The 17,710-nt window shown below is 41.5% G+C and overlaps 1 protein-coding gene across 1 annotated transcript in view; it reads left to right on the top strand.

Moving 5' to 3' along the window:
• ALK (ALK receptor tyrosine kinase) overlaps nt 1-17,710 on the top strand; it is a 308,338-nt gene that overhangs the window by 233,108 nt on the left and 57,520 nt on the right. The window contains exons 7-9 of the mRNA XM_038131012.1: nt 2,935-3,066; nt 4,012-4,112; nt 14,112-14,281. Of these exons, the coding sequence (XP_037986940.1) occupies nt 2,935-3,066; nt 4,012-4,112; nt 14,112-14,281 (403 nt within the window). The remainder of the gene's footprint in view (nt 1-2,934; nt 3,067-4,011; nt 4,113-14,111; nt 14,282-17,710) is intronic.

Genomic DNA, 17,710 nt, shown 5'->3' with positions numbered 1-17,710 from the left:
TCTGCTTCTTTCTTTATCAAAAGCTGTACTTATAGAAATGAATTCTAACCTCTGGCAGTTTTGAGCTCAGCAAAGCCATCTGCCATTGAAGGATAACTCTGTTGACTGTTGAAAAGTATTTTCTCTTTTTATGCTTCGTTTCTGGTAGGATTTGGCTGGCCAAGTTTGCTAGCATAGAGGAATCATTGAAACAAACTAATGTTTAAGATTCGTGTGATTCTTCAAATTGAGTAGCTGATCTGTTTGGCTTCTGAGATTTCCTCCTAAACTTGGTAAAGGTCCGTACATACAGAGTAGTCTTTAATGCTTTTGTTCTTTATAATACCAGTTTGGAATTTCACCCAGAAGCTTAAACTGTAGTATCTGGTTGGTTTACGCCTAGTTTTGAAGCAGAAGATGACTCCATCTGCTTCATAAATTGTATCAGTTACTGATTTTCTAGCTATTAATGGACAAAAAATCTGGTTAAAGAAAAAGAATTTATTTAGATTTTTCTTGAAAAGTATTTAATTGTAAAGGCTTGAAAATATTTGGTTAAGAACAAGTTTAGCACCCAACAGCTTTTCCCTGCTTGCCCACTCACATAAAAGAAGAGACTGTTGCATTCTCAGAGTGCTTCAGTTTCACTGGACTACTCTGTTCTCCATCTCGCACCCACAAGTTGTATCTTAATCTTACTGAGGCCTAAATCTTCTGAGGTTTCTGTCACTGGTACTAATATCAAAAATGGCAGGTTTCAGGAGAAGTAATCCCTGCCCCTAATTTCCATGATTTTCCAATAAAGTCAGAGCAGCTTCCCCTCATCAGTGCAGTGTCTGTTCTAATGTGAGTTTCAGTCACAAACACATGAAAGGGAGAAGTACAGGTGGGAGAGAAGTGGTACCCAGAGGTCTCTGTGGAGTACCAACACATGGAATCACAGGTGCTGTGCATATTCAAGGTAAGAAAGTGCAGCAAAGAAAATGCACCCAGGGCATGAGACATCCGAAAACTCATAAAACATTAATTTGGGAAAAGGGAATGAAATATTCTGTGAAAGTAATAGCTTTTTATTTATGCCCTTACTTGTTCATCGACAGTGAGCTTTTCCTGGCCTTCAGGCAGGGATTGCTACTTAGATGACTCCTCCTGCTGCTCTGACTTGTTTACATCATCCTAGATAGCAAATGGCCATGACATGAATTCAGTTGGACACCAAGCCAAGCTGTTTCTGTGGGAATTCAGGGCACATTATAATTTGTCATTTTCTTTGTATCCCAGCCTCAGGCTGAGCAATGAAATATAATCAAGTTCTGCAGAGGGGTGAAACACAGGGAAGTAACTCTCTGCTTAACAGCTTCACATTTAAAGACTAGGCTGAATGAATTTAGAGATTTTTAAAAGGAAAAACTGGAAAAAGCCCTAACTTCAGTACAGGTTTTGATTTTTCTCATAACAGGTTTAGATGCATGCTCAAAACACCACTAAAATGTGGTTCTTGCCTCAATGTCAGGTTCCAGGTCCAAAACTAGCCCTACTAAAAAGCTACAGATAGAGGATTTGTTTCACTTTCCTCTGACAAGTGAGTTGTGATTCAGAGTCCCAGAAAATCAAATGTTTGTGGTCTAGATGCTGCAGTTGAGGTGTTCCACCATTGTTTTCTCTGGGTACACCGAAGAACACCTGCATGTGCCAATGACAGTCAATTGTCTTTTGAGGTGTGTGAGTCAAAGCTGGGGCCCTGTGAGCAGGTATTTTATTGACTTGAAATCTCAGCCATGGGGATCTGCTGGTACTTAAACATCTTGAGTGATCTGGAGCTTGAATACTGGTGCCTCATTGTCTGACAGCCTCTCTATAGATATATAATTTCAGAGGGAAAAGAAATTATTAATCACAACAAATTATGTGTTCAAGAGCCTCTTCTTCTCTTAGAAGAGCTAATGAAATTACTGGTATCACTTGACCAGAAGATTATCTTGGTTTAGGAGTTTGTGATCTATCCTACTACTTGTAAGTGAAGAAATTTTTATTCTGATTTTATCAAGCAGCAAAAAGTAAAAAAAAAAATAAAGATCCTGGATATGTGTTTGCACATGAAATTTCATTTTTATCTTTCAATTTTTAACAGATTTCATGTATCATTTTCCTTTCTTGGAGCAAAAGGAGCAATACTTTGCACCCCCTGTAAGCAGAACTTGCAGTTGTAGGTAGAGAAGTAAAAGGAAGGCATGAGATTACCTTCTGCTTTGAATGGGACTACTATTGCTTTAAAACTGGCAAATTTCAAGGCAAAAAGCTAATGGAGCTCTATTGTTTGGAGCTGCAAACTGAAATCCTAAGCTAGTGACAGAATGAGCGGGCTTCAAAGCCTGGAAGTATGGATTAAAATAAACTATCCTCTTTCATCTCACAGAAGAGACTCACAGGTGAAAAAAGTGAGGCACAAAAGGATTCAGTGCTTTACCTGAGGCCACATCAGTGCCCACAGAGAGATGAGATCATGTTGCTGAGCTGGGCTGAGCAGAAACCAGGACTGTAAGAGAGGGACTCTTGTAGGGAATTTATCCCTTATTTATCCCTCTCCAAGATTTCCCCCCGTGGGGCTGCAGAAGCAGTGCTTAGGAAGGCCCTCTCCAAGGCGTGACCTTGAGCGAGCTGATACCCGCAAAGCTGAGCCCAGGCATTTAGGAGAGCCCATGGTGTGTAGTGAGATGTGTCCTCTCACTGGGGTTTGTCAAGGTGAGGGGGAGTCACTTAGCCACGCTCTGGGGGTTGTTGTCCTCTGCTCCTCCCTCCCCATGGTCAGGCACGTGCGCGATTCCATGGACTGAGGAGCTGGGAGTGCGCTGGGCAAACCGGGTTGGGAACAGTCGCTGCAGCTCCTGTGTGAGCCCAGGAGCCTCCTCCTCAGCTCACTGGCTTCTTCTGTCTGTGTGCCTTTCCCTCTTGCAGGAAAGCTTCCCTCTGGCTTTTACTGCTCGTTCGAAGAAGGGGATTGTGGCTGGGTGCCAGGCTCCTCTGCGTCCCATCCTTCTCCATGGCGGATCGGAAGCCCGGAGCACAAGCGTTTCCCTTCCATAGAAGGTGTGTGAGAGTAAACAGTAAGTGTAGAGCACAAACAGCAGAGAGCAGAAATGATACACACATGGTGAGGAGAGGGAATGAAACACAAGGCAAGTTTTCTTGTGTTCTTATATATTCAGCCTCCAGTGACACAGATCCCAGCTTTCTAATCTCAAATGCCATCTTTTCACTCTGAGTGCTTTGAGCAAAAGACTGTCCTGCTCCCTTTTTGTCTTCAGGGTACAAAGTGGTACCTCAATCTCCACCACTGACACCAGGTACAGATTTTGACCCCTTCTAAAAAACTTGATACCAAATGTTCATCTGCCTGGCCTTCTACCATACTGATCTGGTTTTTTATTTCTGCTTTTCCTATTTTTTTCCTCTATTTTTCTGTACTGCTAGTTTTTTCCCCTGCTCACATCATATTTTTTCTTGTCTTTGCTTCATGATCCCCTGAGTTGCACTTTTATGTACAATTACTATGTACTTGGCTCTCCTACCTAAATGCCAGTATCTAATCCTTCTCATACAAACAGTTGAAGGCATAAGCTGCTGAGAGAAAACCCAATACTGCCCTTGTTCCTCTTGTTTACAGAAATTATTCAAGCAAAGAGCTACAGCTGTATTTTTATTTGGTTTCGGTCAAGATAAATTCTTTTCTTCCAAGTTACTCTTTGTTCATAAAAGATACACTTTATTATTTGCCTTGCTATAGGATGAATTTGAAGTCATGGAGCAACAGAAGGTAGCAGTGGGGGGAAGGTGGACAGGCTCATGTTGTTACTGAGTATGTTTGTTAGGTAGATGAGGCTTCATCCCTAAGAAGTGGAAAAAGCCTTCTGCTCCCTGGAATTGCACCATGGTAGGAGGCAGCTAACACAGGCTTGGGGCAGGTTTCACAAATCCTGAAACCCAAAGGTGAGTGCTGCAGTTTGATCTTCTTCCTCCTTCTCTTTCATCCAGGTTGTGCACTCCTCCTTAACACCAGCAAGGTACCAGCAGTAGCAAAGACTGTCATGACCAGCACAGCATTTCCAGCTCCTTTGAGGAACTCCCCCTGTGAGGCAAGTCATAATGTTTTCTTTTCTTGTGCAATTTACAGAGCTTTTCTTGTTTGACTCAGGTTTTCAAATATAGGTACTAGCTCAGTAGCAAGGCAACCACTATCTCTGATTTTATTTTCTATAAAATATACTTATTTATGCCCACTGTGCAGGGGAAAGATATGGTTATCTGTTTGAATGCCACAAAATGTGCTTTGAAAAACCTGTCATATCCTGTCCTCATTGCATCACATGATGTATTACAATCTTCATAATTAGGTATGTATGCTGTAAGAGTGGGGCAGCCAGTGTTACATAAACACAGAGAGGAAGAATCTTACTGCATGAACAAGCATTATATTTGCAGCATCCAAGACAGAATAGGCTTCAGGACTGCCCCTGAGCCGTGCAGAAAAGGCAGTACATGCTTTCTCTAGCACAGCTGGGATTTGGGCTGGCAGCTCTTCTTGCTGCTGCACTTCAAACCTACCAGTCCTCATGAAGCCTCGTTCACAGGAGTGCTGAAGTTAGCAGCAGCAGAGACAAATTCATCCAGAATGGAGCCAGGTTCATATTCAAGCAGAAAAGCTATTGACAGTCACAAGACATCAGCTTAAGCAAGTAGATCAAGGCTTGCCAGACAACCTTGCTCATGCTTGTCATTTCTGAGTTAGTTGTATTTAACCCTTGAAGTGCAGCTTCAGAAAGATGCCTGTCTGCATCTTCTTATTCTGTAGCCTCACAGATTATAGAATCACTGATAAGATTTATTTCTGACTTATTGCTTTGAAACATGCCTAGTGAGTTAAGCATTTCACATCTTCACGGTCACTCAGAAATCTCCCATAAGCTTCTGGATCCTGGAGCAGAGGGATTTAGGAAAACTGATACTAATGAAGTGCAGCTGTTTGTTGACTGAGTACTGAACAGACAAAAAAAAATCTGGTCCAGCGATCTCAAAATGCAGAAAGGACAAGAAGGGATGTGTTAGAAAGTTCTCTGGGATGAAACTACACCGAAAAAGCTGTTTCTTTGCCTTAAAGTTTGTTTTGGTTCACTTCGGTTGGATATCTCAGTTCATACAGCAAAGTGCCTCTGGTTTTGCTCTCTTGATATATTCATGTTCTCTGCCTTTGAAATATATTCTACCTTGTTTTTCCTTCCATCTGTGACAAAGGCGTAAGCAGGTTCTGAATATTTTAAGACCTTGTTCTGCCATGGACCAGCAAGAGCAAGTGTTTTTCATAATCCACCCGACACAGGAATCACAGTGAATGATTCCCAATGTCTGTTTATTTTTTTCTTGTGTATACAACACTGCAAATAATTAAACTTGCCGTCGGGGGAGAAGCTGCCATGTATTTCATCTGCTCACATGCCATCCCACCTTCGTCACTCCCCTTGGCACTTAAAAGGCATCCGGACGCATCCAGCGTTGCAGCTGTCGCTAATAAAGAGTGAAGGAGTTTTGGCAAGGGTTTTGTCTCCTGCCTTTTCATATAGTGTAAAAGCTTCCCTTCTCAGTGGATCCCTGGTGGCTTCAAATTCTATTTTACTGGAACAATCTGTCTGTGCAGAGAATAATTTAATTCCACTTCTCAACACAACAGAAGAGGAGAAAGGAGATATGCCTCCCTACACACTTATTCCTCCAATAGGTGCCAACAAACTTCCTAATAGTGAAATTATAGTCAGAAAAGAGGTTGTGAAAATACTGTAATGCTGTCCTGTATTTATTCACTCTCAACCACTTTGTGATTGAACTGGCTCAAGCTCAGGTGCTAAAAGAGAAGTTTTCTTTTACCTGTCACTGCTGACAACTTTACCTGGCATGTCACAGCTGGGACAGATTCTTTGGCAGCTGAAATACCACAGAAAATACTCAAAATTCTTGTTGCAAAGGGATCTCAGCAAGGGTGTGATTGAATTGGACCCATTTATTCTTCCACCATCAGATCCAGCCATAAATCTGCCCTTCCTCTTGTGTTTAATCCAGCTCTCATGATCCTTTAGATATCTGCTCACTCTCCTGCGAGCAACAAGGAGGTCAGCAAACATCCCCAATTTGATAATTTTGACTCCCCTCTCTTCTCCCCTGCTACATGGATGCTCTGAGGCACCTGCTGTTCAATGAAGTTATTATTTCTTCCCCTTATCCCCTAATTTTCTTTTATCCAGTCATGTTAGACCAATCACACCCACCACAGCAGAAGCTGACACCCTGCTTTTTAGCCTGAGGTGTTCATAGGAATTAATTACTTCAGCCTCAGCATGAGGAACATTACCTGCCACAGTGCTGTTTACCAGGCTGGAGGAGTCTGGGGTTTTGGCCAGGGTGTCCATGAAACTAGGACTCAAAGCTGATAAGGAAACAGCCAAGCAGTTCACAGTGGGAATCAGCCACGAAGAGTTTCTAATGCTTCAAGCTTGTTTTTCCTCCCTGAGTCTGGCTCACTGTGGCAGACTGGAAAAGGAGGTGAGTGACCAGCCTGGTCCAAAGACCTTCCCTGCTGAGGTTCTGGGCAGCTGTATGCAGTGGTGTTGGTGTTGAGACACCACAGCATGGATGAGCTTGGCATATCTGAGTGCAGGACTGGTGTGGCACTCCATCTCTGTGCTCCCTGCAGCCTGAGCTCAGTCCCCAAGAGCACGCAGGGCTGCCTGCCCTTTCCATGCCCTGCAGGAGGCTCCTTGTTAGCTCAGGAAGGGAAACGTCAGCCTCACCCGCTCTGCACTGCCCCACACGCATCAAAAGATGGGAAAAGGATAAAAATGCACTCCGGAGATACTGTGACAAACACAGCCTGTACTTTCCCACACTTTTGGGATTGGCCCTAACGTGCCTTGCACTTTGTGTATAGCTTTGTATTGCACTTCACTCCTGTTTGTTTTGAGCAGCATTATATTTTCATTTTCTTTGTTCTTCAGTGCTTTTGGCAGGTCAGAGCAGTCGGTTTGTGATGCTGCCCTTTATTCTTGGTTCACTTAGTTTTTCTCTTTCCTTTTGTTGTTTTATTAAATCTTGGCTGGAGTATCCTGGCTTCAAAGAATTTCTTTTGCTTGCAGTCCAGACAGCCTTTGTTATCTTTTTCATGTTGCACTTTCAGTAGAGCCCTTTCCTTGTTGACCCCTTTAAGCCTGTGTTTAAAACCCACTCTGTATGGAGGAGGGAGACTGTGGCACTTCTACTAAATCTTGGGTGAATGGAGGAAGTGATTCACACAGTCTGTGAAGTGATGCTCTATTACCCTGAAGTAGCCAGAGAGAGGAGATGCAACAAAAAGCTCAGGAAATGCTTCTGGAACTAAACAGTCACAGTAATCAAGAGTGAAAACCTTTTAACCCACATGTAAAAGTTCACTGGAAGCAAAGCACGTGTAATTGAGCATAGGAATGCACGTGAAGTGCAAAGAATTAAGCCAAACAGTGGCCTGATTTGAAAGGCAGAGTTTTTAGAGCTCGAGCACTAAAGCACAGCATTATTTGGCCCTTCTGTCACACTGGGATTCCCCTTCTCTGGGTGGGAATCAACTGGCACGTACAAGGCTGACAGGGCAAAGAGGAGCATGGGAGGGAAAGGCATTTTCTCATTTTGAAGAAGAAATCCATATGCATGTCATTAGAAGCTGTACTGGTGTTTGGGAACCTAGGAAACCACATTGCAATTAAATCCAAGGGAAGTGCTGTCATCTCAGACACCACCCATGGCAAAACTAATTGCTTTGCCACAGTTGATAGCTCCTAGGTGTGCACAGCTTCCAAACTGTCATGGCCACCTACTTCTCAGTACTTCACAAAGAAGTCAGAGAGCTGGCAGAAGTGTTGCAGGTGCCCAGGGATTACTCACCTTTGTGTGGAAGCTGGAGACTCAGTTCTGACCACCCCCATGTCTACGACAAGAAGGTAATCCCATCTCCCTCAATCCAGCATTATTGCTGTGCAGGTGCAGTCACATGTGCTGATTTGCTTTTCCATCCATTTTTAGAGATGTTTCATGTTCCTCAGGCCTTGAAGGATGTTGTGGTACCTGTAGATCACAAGAAACATGTCTGTTTCTTCCCAAAGTGCGTGGCTTTCTCTCATAAAGACATGCAAGAGGCTGGTACAGTTGTACCTGCCTGGGTTGTAGTCTTGCATCCATCCTGCAAGATTTCATTTTGTGGTGGGTTGTTACTACTCCTTTTGCTTGGAAGTCACTCCAGAAACATGAGCAAATTTTGAGAAAGGCTGTGCTTTGCTCAGCTCGAGGCAATCTGTGACAGAATCTCAGTGCCATGCCTGATAAGTAAAAGCCAAGCTGCAGCTTTGGTGTGGGCTGTCAGAGAGAAGGAGAGGAACAGCAGAGCTGCTGTTCCTGCGTGGGGATGAATTTGAAATTAGCCTGAAATGTTATTGCATGCACCTCCACAGAGTAAGGTGACTCTGCAAGAGGGACTGCTTTGTGGTTAGGAACCAGATTGTTTCATTTTCCTGGTAGGCCCTGGGTCAAACATTTTAAAGGGTATAGTTGTGCTGGAAAACCGTACAAACAGATTCCTGTGGTAGTAAATGTGCTTTGTGCTTTTGGCTGTGTTTAAAATAATGAAAATATTTTTCTGATGCTATTTTGACATTTCAACTAGGTGTTTCTTGAAAGCCACCATTATGTTATATAAGATAGTACTAAACTGGGCCAGATTTCTTTAACACCTGAAATTATTTTTGAATGTAAATGTATTCTCTCTCAAAAAGAAATATAACATGCTGATATAGAACAGTATAGTTGAAGTTTGCCTTCTCAGCCAGGTTTACAGATATAAAGATGTTTTCTTCCTCTCTGTTTATTAATTCAGTTCTCTTTTCTATGCAGAAGTGTTGCAATTTTCTCAAGGCATGTAAGTCAATAATATAAATCATTCCTTGAGTGCATTCTGAGCCCCATGCTTTCACCTGCAGAGTGTGTCTCTTTTTCTCCTCTACTCCTTGAGCTTTAAATAACTTAGAAGCGTACATGGCAATAACATTGACACTGAAAATTTACGAGCATGAAAAATGCAACATAGATATGCCTCTAGCTCAGGCTTTCATGTACTTTATTTGACAGAATATTCTTAGCGTACTTTTTTGTTTTAAAATGTTGTTTTTACAATCTGTACTTAATTTTAAAATGTGTACAGCTTATTTACTGTTATCTGTCTTCTGTTACTCCCTTTCCCACCTGGCTTTTGTGTCATTGGATCAGAGGGTCTATAGCATCTGAAGTCTCTTGAATGTTGGTCATTCCAGTGTCCTCTGACAGCAAAATTCGGAACAATTTCTCTTTTGTTGCTGCTTTTCTTTTTCTCTTGGTCTGTTTTCTGATATGAAGTAAGAAATAATGTGAGAATAAATAGTGGGAGAATCTGTTAATATAAAACTTGAGCTTCTCTTGCCTGCCTAGGTATTTTACAGCTACATAATCAGATCAGTTAATTAAAATTCAATCATTTACAAAAGGTTTTTGCTTTCACACCTGAGTCTTCATCTAAAGCAGAAGTATCTGCAGACTACAAGAGAGTCTTACCATGCATTGTTGTAGATCTGGCCGAAAACCAGGAACAAGACCTTTTGATCCTCTTTATTATTCATAAGAGTCCAAGCCTGAATTGCCGAACAGTGGTAATAGATGTCTTTGCTTGTACTGTTGTATGCAACCATTTCTCATTTCTAGTAAGAAAAAAAATATCGTCAGTATGATAAACTTCACATGTCAAAGGTAGCTCATATTCATGTACAAAGCTTACTGAGACTTGGCAAAGGTGTCTGCAGCTACTGCCTAATTCTGTGCAAATCATATTCCAACTTGCAGCTTCAGTTTCTCCTCAACAATGAGATGTTTTCTAAGCTCCTTTTATACCTAAGCTACATTTACTGGGTCAGTGCATTCACAGCTGAAAACAATTTCTACTGTTTCCCTTCCAGTGATGAAGACCCGGGGAAACAGTAATGTTTTTTGGGAGAATAAATGTCTACATTTCAGGAATCCACTGTTCCTTGTCAGGCAAATTTTGAGCAATTCCTTTGCGCTAGCATCATGGAGGTGGGGAGCAAGAACTTGGGGGCATCAGAATTAAGTAATGTGCTGTCTCACAAGATGAAAACCTGTGGTCTAGAGTTGAGGTGTTGCTGGCCAGAGAGCCACCAGTGAGATCCAATTAATGCATTTCCTTGGGAGGAAAATGCCTGTAGACTCTTCTCTGTCTTCTTAAAAATACTTTACTCCAAGCCCTGTTTTAAGAATGTTTTTCTTTTCCAGTTCCTTTTTTCACTTGTGTTAAAGATGGCCAAGTATCTATTCCTGCCAGGTAGGACCATAATGCTAATAGTCAGCATCACTGCCATGCAGAAAGGGAGGAAAAAGAAACAGCAGCTCTCTAGAGTGTCACTGCAGAATGTTTTATTTATGCTGCTGCAAGTGTGTGTCATTGGTCCTTGATCAGGCATCTCAGAGATAGTTTATGCTGGAATGTTTCTAGCCATTAAAGTAGATTCACAGGTGTCAGCAAGTTCAAACTTCACCCAGAAGGTTCTTGGTATTTTATTTCTCATTTTTTGCATAAGGAAGTAAAATGGAAGTCTCAGTTCTCAAGTGGTCTTGAAATTATGCAGCTTGTGCTGGAAAATTTATCTTCCTTGTTTTTCTTCCCCTGCCAAGCCCTGTTGATATTGATAAGGGTTAGGTTTTTTGGGTTTTTTATTTCCTGTGATGAATTGAGTCTCCTGTTTGTCAGTTCAGAAACTCCACCAACTCAGAGGAGGCTAAGGGGATTCTCAGAAGGGATCTTTCCAGATGGTGTTTGCAGTATAGTACATGTAGCCATCTGACCTGAGTTTTGCCTCAATATGCTGTGTATTTACCGTGGGCTCTCCCTTCCCTTAATTTTCCCCAGATCAGTTTAGACCATTTCATTTACTGAGTCAGTGGGTTTGCATATGAACAGCTGATCAGCAGCTCTGATGGGTTCTAAAGCCAGAAAGCAAGGTGCCATTGAGCCACTGCCTACCTTCTATGCTTAATTAATTTCTCAGTGGTGTTTCTAGCATCTGAATATTTTGCTGCTAGTTTAACACAGAGGGAGATGTTTGATGCATAATGTTGGGGTATTCCACCAACAGCCCAGATTTAGATTTTTCCAAATGTGCCACTGCTCTGCTTGCAGGGCGCGCTGTGTATGTAGTGCCATCTGCCATCATTGATGCTGTATTCTACAGAATGAATGCCAGCCCCATTCAGAAGTCTTTACTATGGTATCCAGCTCATCATCTGCTCTGGTTCACTTCAGCAGGTGTGAAAAGACCTGGACTGCCCTGCTGTGAAGCTTAGAAACCATGGAAATCACAGCCAAAAATGCCCATTTGGACACAGTGCCAGTCGATTCACTCAGAGCCAGTTCATTAGAGTTTGCATATTGCACTTTGCCAATGAGCTGATCTCCCACATCTATTGCCAGCTACTTCTTTCCTTCAAACAGCTGACATGTGTGCAGAGGCATTCATTCCAATTCATCAATTGCTTCAGCTTTTGCTCTAGTGTTACGTTAACAGCTATCAAAGGCTCGCTCTACCCACACTCCTGACCATGTAGATGTTGCCTCTTACCTTCTGGCAGGTCTACAGAAGAGACAGAGGTCTGAAAGCTTCTGCCTAGAAGCTTTCTGAAGCTTCTGCCCTTCTGCTTTACGTCTCAAATTTTAAACTACCAAGATGGCACAGTGAAGTTGCTCCAACTCACCTGTATTAAAAATGTCAAGCAGTGTGTTGCACAGAGATTTGGCACTTGGGCCCTAAAAGTGGACATGTGGATTCTCAGTAAGAGGTGTTTGTTCCTCTGGTATAAGTGGAGGGTTTTAAATATCCACTGGCATTCCAAACTTATTAAAACAAATAGTTAAGACCTGATCAGTTTCCTCAAGGAAAATTACTTTACTGGCTCTGAAAGGTATAAATTTTCACTTTAAATTCATACTAAAAAATGCCTGACTTTGTAGGCCATTGAAAACATAGAATACCCAACAAGTTGTTTCATCTTGATTGTCATCTGTTAGGAGTGGCCACGCTGATACCAAGTTTGAAGTCATTAACCTCCTGTACCATGAGCAACCTCTCTCACCAGTGTTGCTTCTGGTTGCTGGGTGTGAACTCAGCCCTCCTCAGCTGCCTCCATGGCCATCATGTTGTGAATCTGAAATAGTTCCTGGCCATCCTACTCGACTCAGCTTTTTCTCTCTGGTGTCTGGGAGGTGAAAATGCTCACACACGATGCTGTGGTTTCCACTGCCTGACGCTGTGGAAATAGCCTCCCATGGGACTCCATGAATCCTTTCCCAGAACTGAGGTGGGAGTGAGCTGGAAGTTAGACTTGACTGGTGTCCAGACTTGACCACCTTGTCCCCAGAAGTGCTGTGGGCATCCGTGATGGTTTGCTGGACCACTCAAAATCTTACACATCAATTTGGGATGTGTGGCCAAAATAATGAAACAAAATGCTTGCACAGACACAAACTGGCATATCTGTTTGTACATTTTTCAATCCTTGGGACATACAGTACAATGGATTCCAGGCAAGCCCAGTAGTTTTTGGACTGGAGAGAGAAAAAAGCCCCATCTAGATTATTTAGTCTCTGTCACAGTTTTGCACTATAAAGTCACTTTCTTTTCAGCTTTGGAGACAGGCAGATGAACTGTAGTGTTTACCCAAATTCAGAATTGATCATTAATACAATGGATATCCAGAATTTTGTTCCACCCACTCCAAAATTGTGATCATAAACTGGGAATAATAGCAACACTTCTGTCACTTTGATGCCTACATCTGATTTGGCTGCCAGCACAAACTTACACCATGACATAGGAACAGCAAGCAAAATTTAGCAGTTTTGTTTTATGTTGAGAAATGGATGTTCTGTGCTATCAAAGCAAGGAAGTAATGTTATCAGGTGTTCCTTTGTAAAACACAAACTGAATTCTGAGCCTCCTGACTTTGGTGGTGGCTTTGAAGTGCTAATAAAGAGAGTACTTTATTTAATATGTATGGACACTAGACACTGTTCTGAACACTTTCTTGTATCCAAAACATCCATCGTAAATGTAGCTTTAATAAACTCATTCCTTCAGCATTCTCACCTCTACTGGTTATTAAGATGAAACCCAGCTCCTGAATAGAATATATATGGGTGTTTTACTTGTGCTCTTGATCAACAAAGGGCTAGCTCCTCTTCTTTTGTGCAAGAAAATGAGAAGACTATGTTCATATACTATGGACTGTGAAGCTAGCCTGATGTGGAAGGAATTGTTTTTCTTTTTTATACAATGAGAGAGAGAAAGTCATAAAATGAGAAAACTACATGAAATAATTTTACATACAGGGATAAACACATAGAAATGGATTAAATTTCATTATCATAACAGAAATGTAAGAAAAATGGTTCCCTGAAGTATTTTAATTAATAAAAAAACCCACCATATTATTACTGAACTTTAATTGAAAAATCTGTAGAAACTTGGATGGAAAGTAAAAACTGATTTTTGAAAAGAGTATCTGGGGATGAGGATGTGATTACTAGTGACGCCTGCTTATTGCAGTCTTCTCTCTGTGTTTGTTGCTGCTACTGCTGCTGGAATATAAAAATTTATTACTGAATAAGGTTTTAGTCTTAACTTGAATCTCTTAGGTGGCATCTTAGGGGAGTGTAGTCTTTGTACTGCTCAAAATAGAGGTATAATCTTATCCCTGTAAAATTAGCCACATATGTGAAAGCTAAAACAGACTGTTTAGACTCAACTTTACAAAGAGAAAACAAAAACGGCCACCAGTTTCAATGTTTAATAGCATGTACTGAGTATTACAGGCTTCCACATCTGTAGAGTTTCCTAAAGGGATTATATAAGGATGGCACAATCAACTTTTTGGTGATTGGAAAGCAAGGAAAGAGGAATTGATAACTTTGTTAACTTTTGAATAATGTTTGTGATGTTTAATCTCACATGCTCTATTTCTTCTAGCTGCGAATGTCATGGCTCATCCACGGAGTCCTGCTGGGAAATGTATCCCTGGTGCTGGTGGAGAACAAGACAGGAAAGGAGCAGAGCTGGACGTTCTGGCATTCCGAGAACAGCGAAGGTTTGGGAATTTGGCAGTGGGTGATCTTACCTCTCCCAGAGATACTGGATAGGTATGAGTTTCCTCCTCATTCTCCTGCATGATGATCAGTCCTGTCAGCACTAGCTACCCAGCGATGAAAATAGCCAGCATTGCTCCTGGAAGCTGTTCCCTCAAGCAGAAGTGCTTTGTCCTCTGTGAGGCATCTTCTCTTGGAAGTAGACAATAAGAATAAGAGTATTTTGGGCAAAACGCACAATTTTACAACTCCCAAGTAAAAGTTTTGGTTCAAAAACTGATTCCATGGGTAGTCTACAGCAAGGGGCTTGAACTTCTGTGTCTCCATTTCATTGACTGGGAACCACTCTCTTTGCATCCTGTTCTATGTCACGCGTTTGGTGCTCTCCCGTGCTTTCCTAGAGTTGGATGTGAGCTCAGTAGCTGATATTTTTTCTGGGTATCAAAGCCCCTGGTGTTCAATGTGTCTAGATCTGAGGATGAAGAGGTGAGAAAAAAGTCTGCTGCAAAATCAGACTAGAGTCCATCTGATGGATTATCCTTTGTGTTAGCTGTAGCAGAAGCTCACCTTGATAAAGGGCTGTGCCAGTTGTGGCTTTATTCTGCCTTTAAGCATAGAAGCTTTATCTAGTAGCATATGTTTATTTAAAGTGTTGTTTTAGCTGTTTCTTGCCAGTTGTCTTTGAGGGAATATTCTTTTCCAGTGTTTACTTTTAACTTGTGATGTTTCTAGAGAAGGCACAGACATACTTCACCTCCTGCTGTCCTGGCCCTTAGGCTGCAAGATGCATCTACCATCTGTGTCATGAGCACTGGTGTCCCTTGTCTTTTTGGAAACCTGTGCCCTAGAAATCTTGGATTTCATTAAGGGGTAGTTTGCCTTCTCAGAACTTTGAACAAACATTATATGAATATGTCTTTTATCTTCCTGGCACTTGGGGATGCACATAGGCTGCAAATACAACAAGGACACTGCCAATGCTTTGGTCCTGAATGTATAATTAATATGTGTGCGTCAAAGATTTAAAAAATGCCGGCATTAAGCTTATTGTGCAGTCACTGGTAAAGCACCATTTGTAAAAATACCTGGTTGCTTCATTCCCTTCAGCTGTGTTTCCTTTGAAGAATGGTTTATTTTGCCATTATTATTTATGTGATTTATTTCCTAGTGTTGCCAGGGGAATGTTTTGTACCTGAATTATTCTGTACCCTTGTACTATTGCTTTCCTTTAAATTCTCTCTGCCTGCACAGTCAGGCAGAGAACACTTTGATCTTAGGAGTCAGGCTAGCAGTGCTTCATGAGAAATCATGGATTCAGCTGATAACACAGTGCTGACTGTTATGTATAAGGTGCTGACACGCTTACTTCCCCATTGCTTACAGAGAAAGACAGATGGGTTCCCTGAAGGAAGGGAGTTTGTTGGAGGTTAAGACATAAGCAAGGAAAACTTTGAAGTTTTGGTATCTCTTGAAAAGTTTTTGGCCTTATTTATTCACAGAAACTGCACTATGTTAATGAATTTTTCTTCTAAGATTGACTTAATTTAAACCAATCCTTCCTGGGAAGAAAGAAACCTCCTGTGAGACTTGGAAATACTGCAAGCATCTTTCTTACCGTCTCAAAACCTGGTTTTTAGGAAATCTGGATTGCTGTGCAGATTAGCAAGGAATTCTATGGAAGTATACACCAAAATGGTACTGGTGAGACTCCAGTATATAAATGGAGAGAAATTACAGTTTTATTGAACTGTGAGAAGTAGTTAATTGAACACAGTGCTGGTGCTCCTACAGGAGGAGCTGAAAGTTTAGATCACCTCAAAGAAGTAAAGCTGTCGAGTAAAGCACACCAGGGTACCAGTTTCACACAAATTTAAAGCACATTCTATTGTGACTGGGAAGCTGAATGGAAAGTGTTATTAATAAGAAGATAATACGCTCTAAAACTGCTCAAAAGCATGCTTGTTTAAAAGCTGCTTAGCCATAATTTCCACGTTTGGCTTACAGCACTTCAAAGAATCATTAGGAAGACTTCCAAGAAATTAGATCAGCTCTATCTTTAGAAACAGACATTTCTTAAATGTTTGATATCCCTCAGGCTGTTGGGAGAAATTATACTTTGGCAAAAAAATCACAGCTAGAGCATTTCAGGTGAATTGGCAGTAACAGAAAAGAGGGGGGACTAAAACAAAGAAGTAAAATTGTGACTGAGGGATGGTAGATTTCTAGCTCTGTGTTAGCCTGGGCAACCTTGGACACATGCAATCACAATTTCACCCTGTGTGAGGTCTTACCTCTTCTGCATGGACTTGAAAGAAGCTGAAGTGCTGGCACTTTACATCTTCCTGAAGTTATTTACCTGCTTTTGTTCTGGCAGATGTTAGCAGAACAATCCTGAGAGCTCATGTGTTGTGTTGACCAACAGAGTTGATGGACAGAGTTGTAACCCAATTCCAAACTGGGTATCAGTATCTTCTGTGCATGGGGGAGGAAGGGCCAAGAGCCTGGTCAAGGATGTGCCATCAAAGCAGCTACAATTAAAGAAGCCATTTGTGGGCAAGAGCTCCCTAAATTGTTGGATGAACAGGTTGTGCCTACCAGAGGCAAAAGGCAGCGCCTCCAGGGGTGCTGTATTTGAAGTGCCAGTGAGAGACACTCAACATGAATGAACAATCCTGGCTGTGATTTGTTATCCCCTGTAGAGCCACTTACCTCTCTCTATAGGATGAATTATCTGCAAATCAAATAATCTGCACAGGTTAGTGAAAGCTGGAGAAATGGCTATTTGTACTTACTGGAATTTACACATTAGTGCAATACTACAACATTTGGATTGAGAGTAGAGTAGGGAACCACCTTGTTGTAAGATTGTTTTACTTGATGGAAAATTACTATTTGTTTTCCAGTGAAAAGTGGTGAGCCTGTCAAGGATTGTTCTTTTTTAACTTCACAGAAATGCAAGTAGGAAACAGTCTTTAAAAACTATGTTGTAGCTGGTAGTTTGGGCTTGCTTTTTTATATATTTGCTTTTAGTTAGTACATGTGCATTTAAGTTTTAGTAATGATAATGTTGTGGGAATGTGACAGCAAGAGCAAACAGAAGTCTGATGTAATTGAAGATGAGTGATTTGTGTAGCTAATAATTAAACATTCTGTTAGTTAAACAGTGTGGTCAAGGTACAGCAGGTAGATAAAATACAATCACATGTAACTAAGTGATTCTCTGGGGCTTGCTCTAGGCTGGTGCTCATTATCACCAACGCTTAGCAACTGTTTGCTACGGAGTGTGAGAGGTGGAAAAGGATTAACTCTAACAGGCTGAAGCCTGACTGGAAAATTAATGCTTTAAGAAACAAATTCTAAATCTCTTGATTTTTGCTCCCTTGATGAAGCTGAGGCCAGCCATGTGGAGCAGCATATAGACTAAAAGTTCTCTGGGTTCCTCTACAACCTGGCTGAAGTTGCATGGAAGTAGATTCCAACAAC

The sequence above is a fragment of the Motacilla alba genome, chromosome 3 (assembly GCF_015832195.1).
Source record: "Motacilla alba alba isolate MOTALB_02 chromosome 3, Motacilla_alba_V1.0_pri, whole genome shotgun sequence".
NCBI classification, from domain to species: Eukaryota; Metazoa; Chordata; class Aves; order Passeriformes; family Motacillidae; genus Motacilla; species Motacilla alba.
This window is presented reverse-complemented; position numbering and strand designations above follow the sequence as displayed.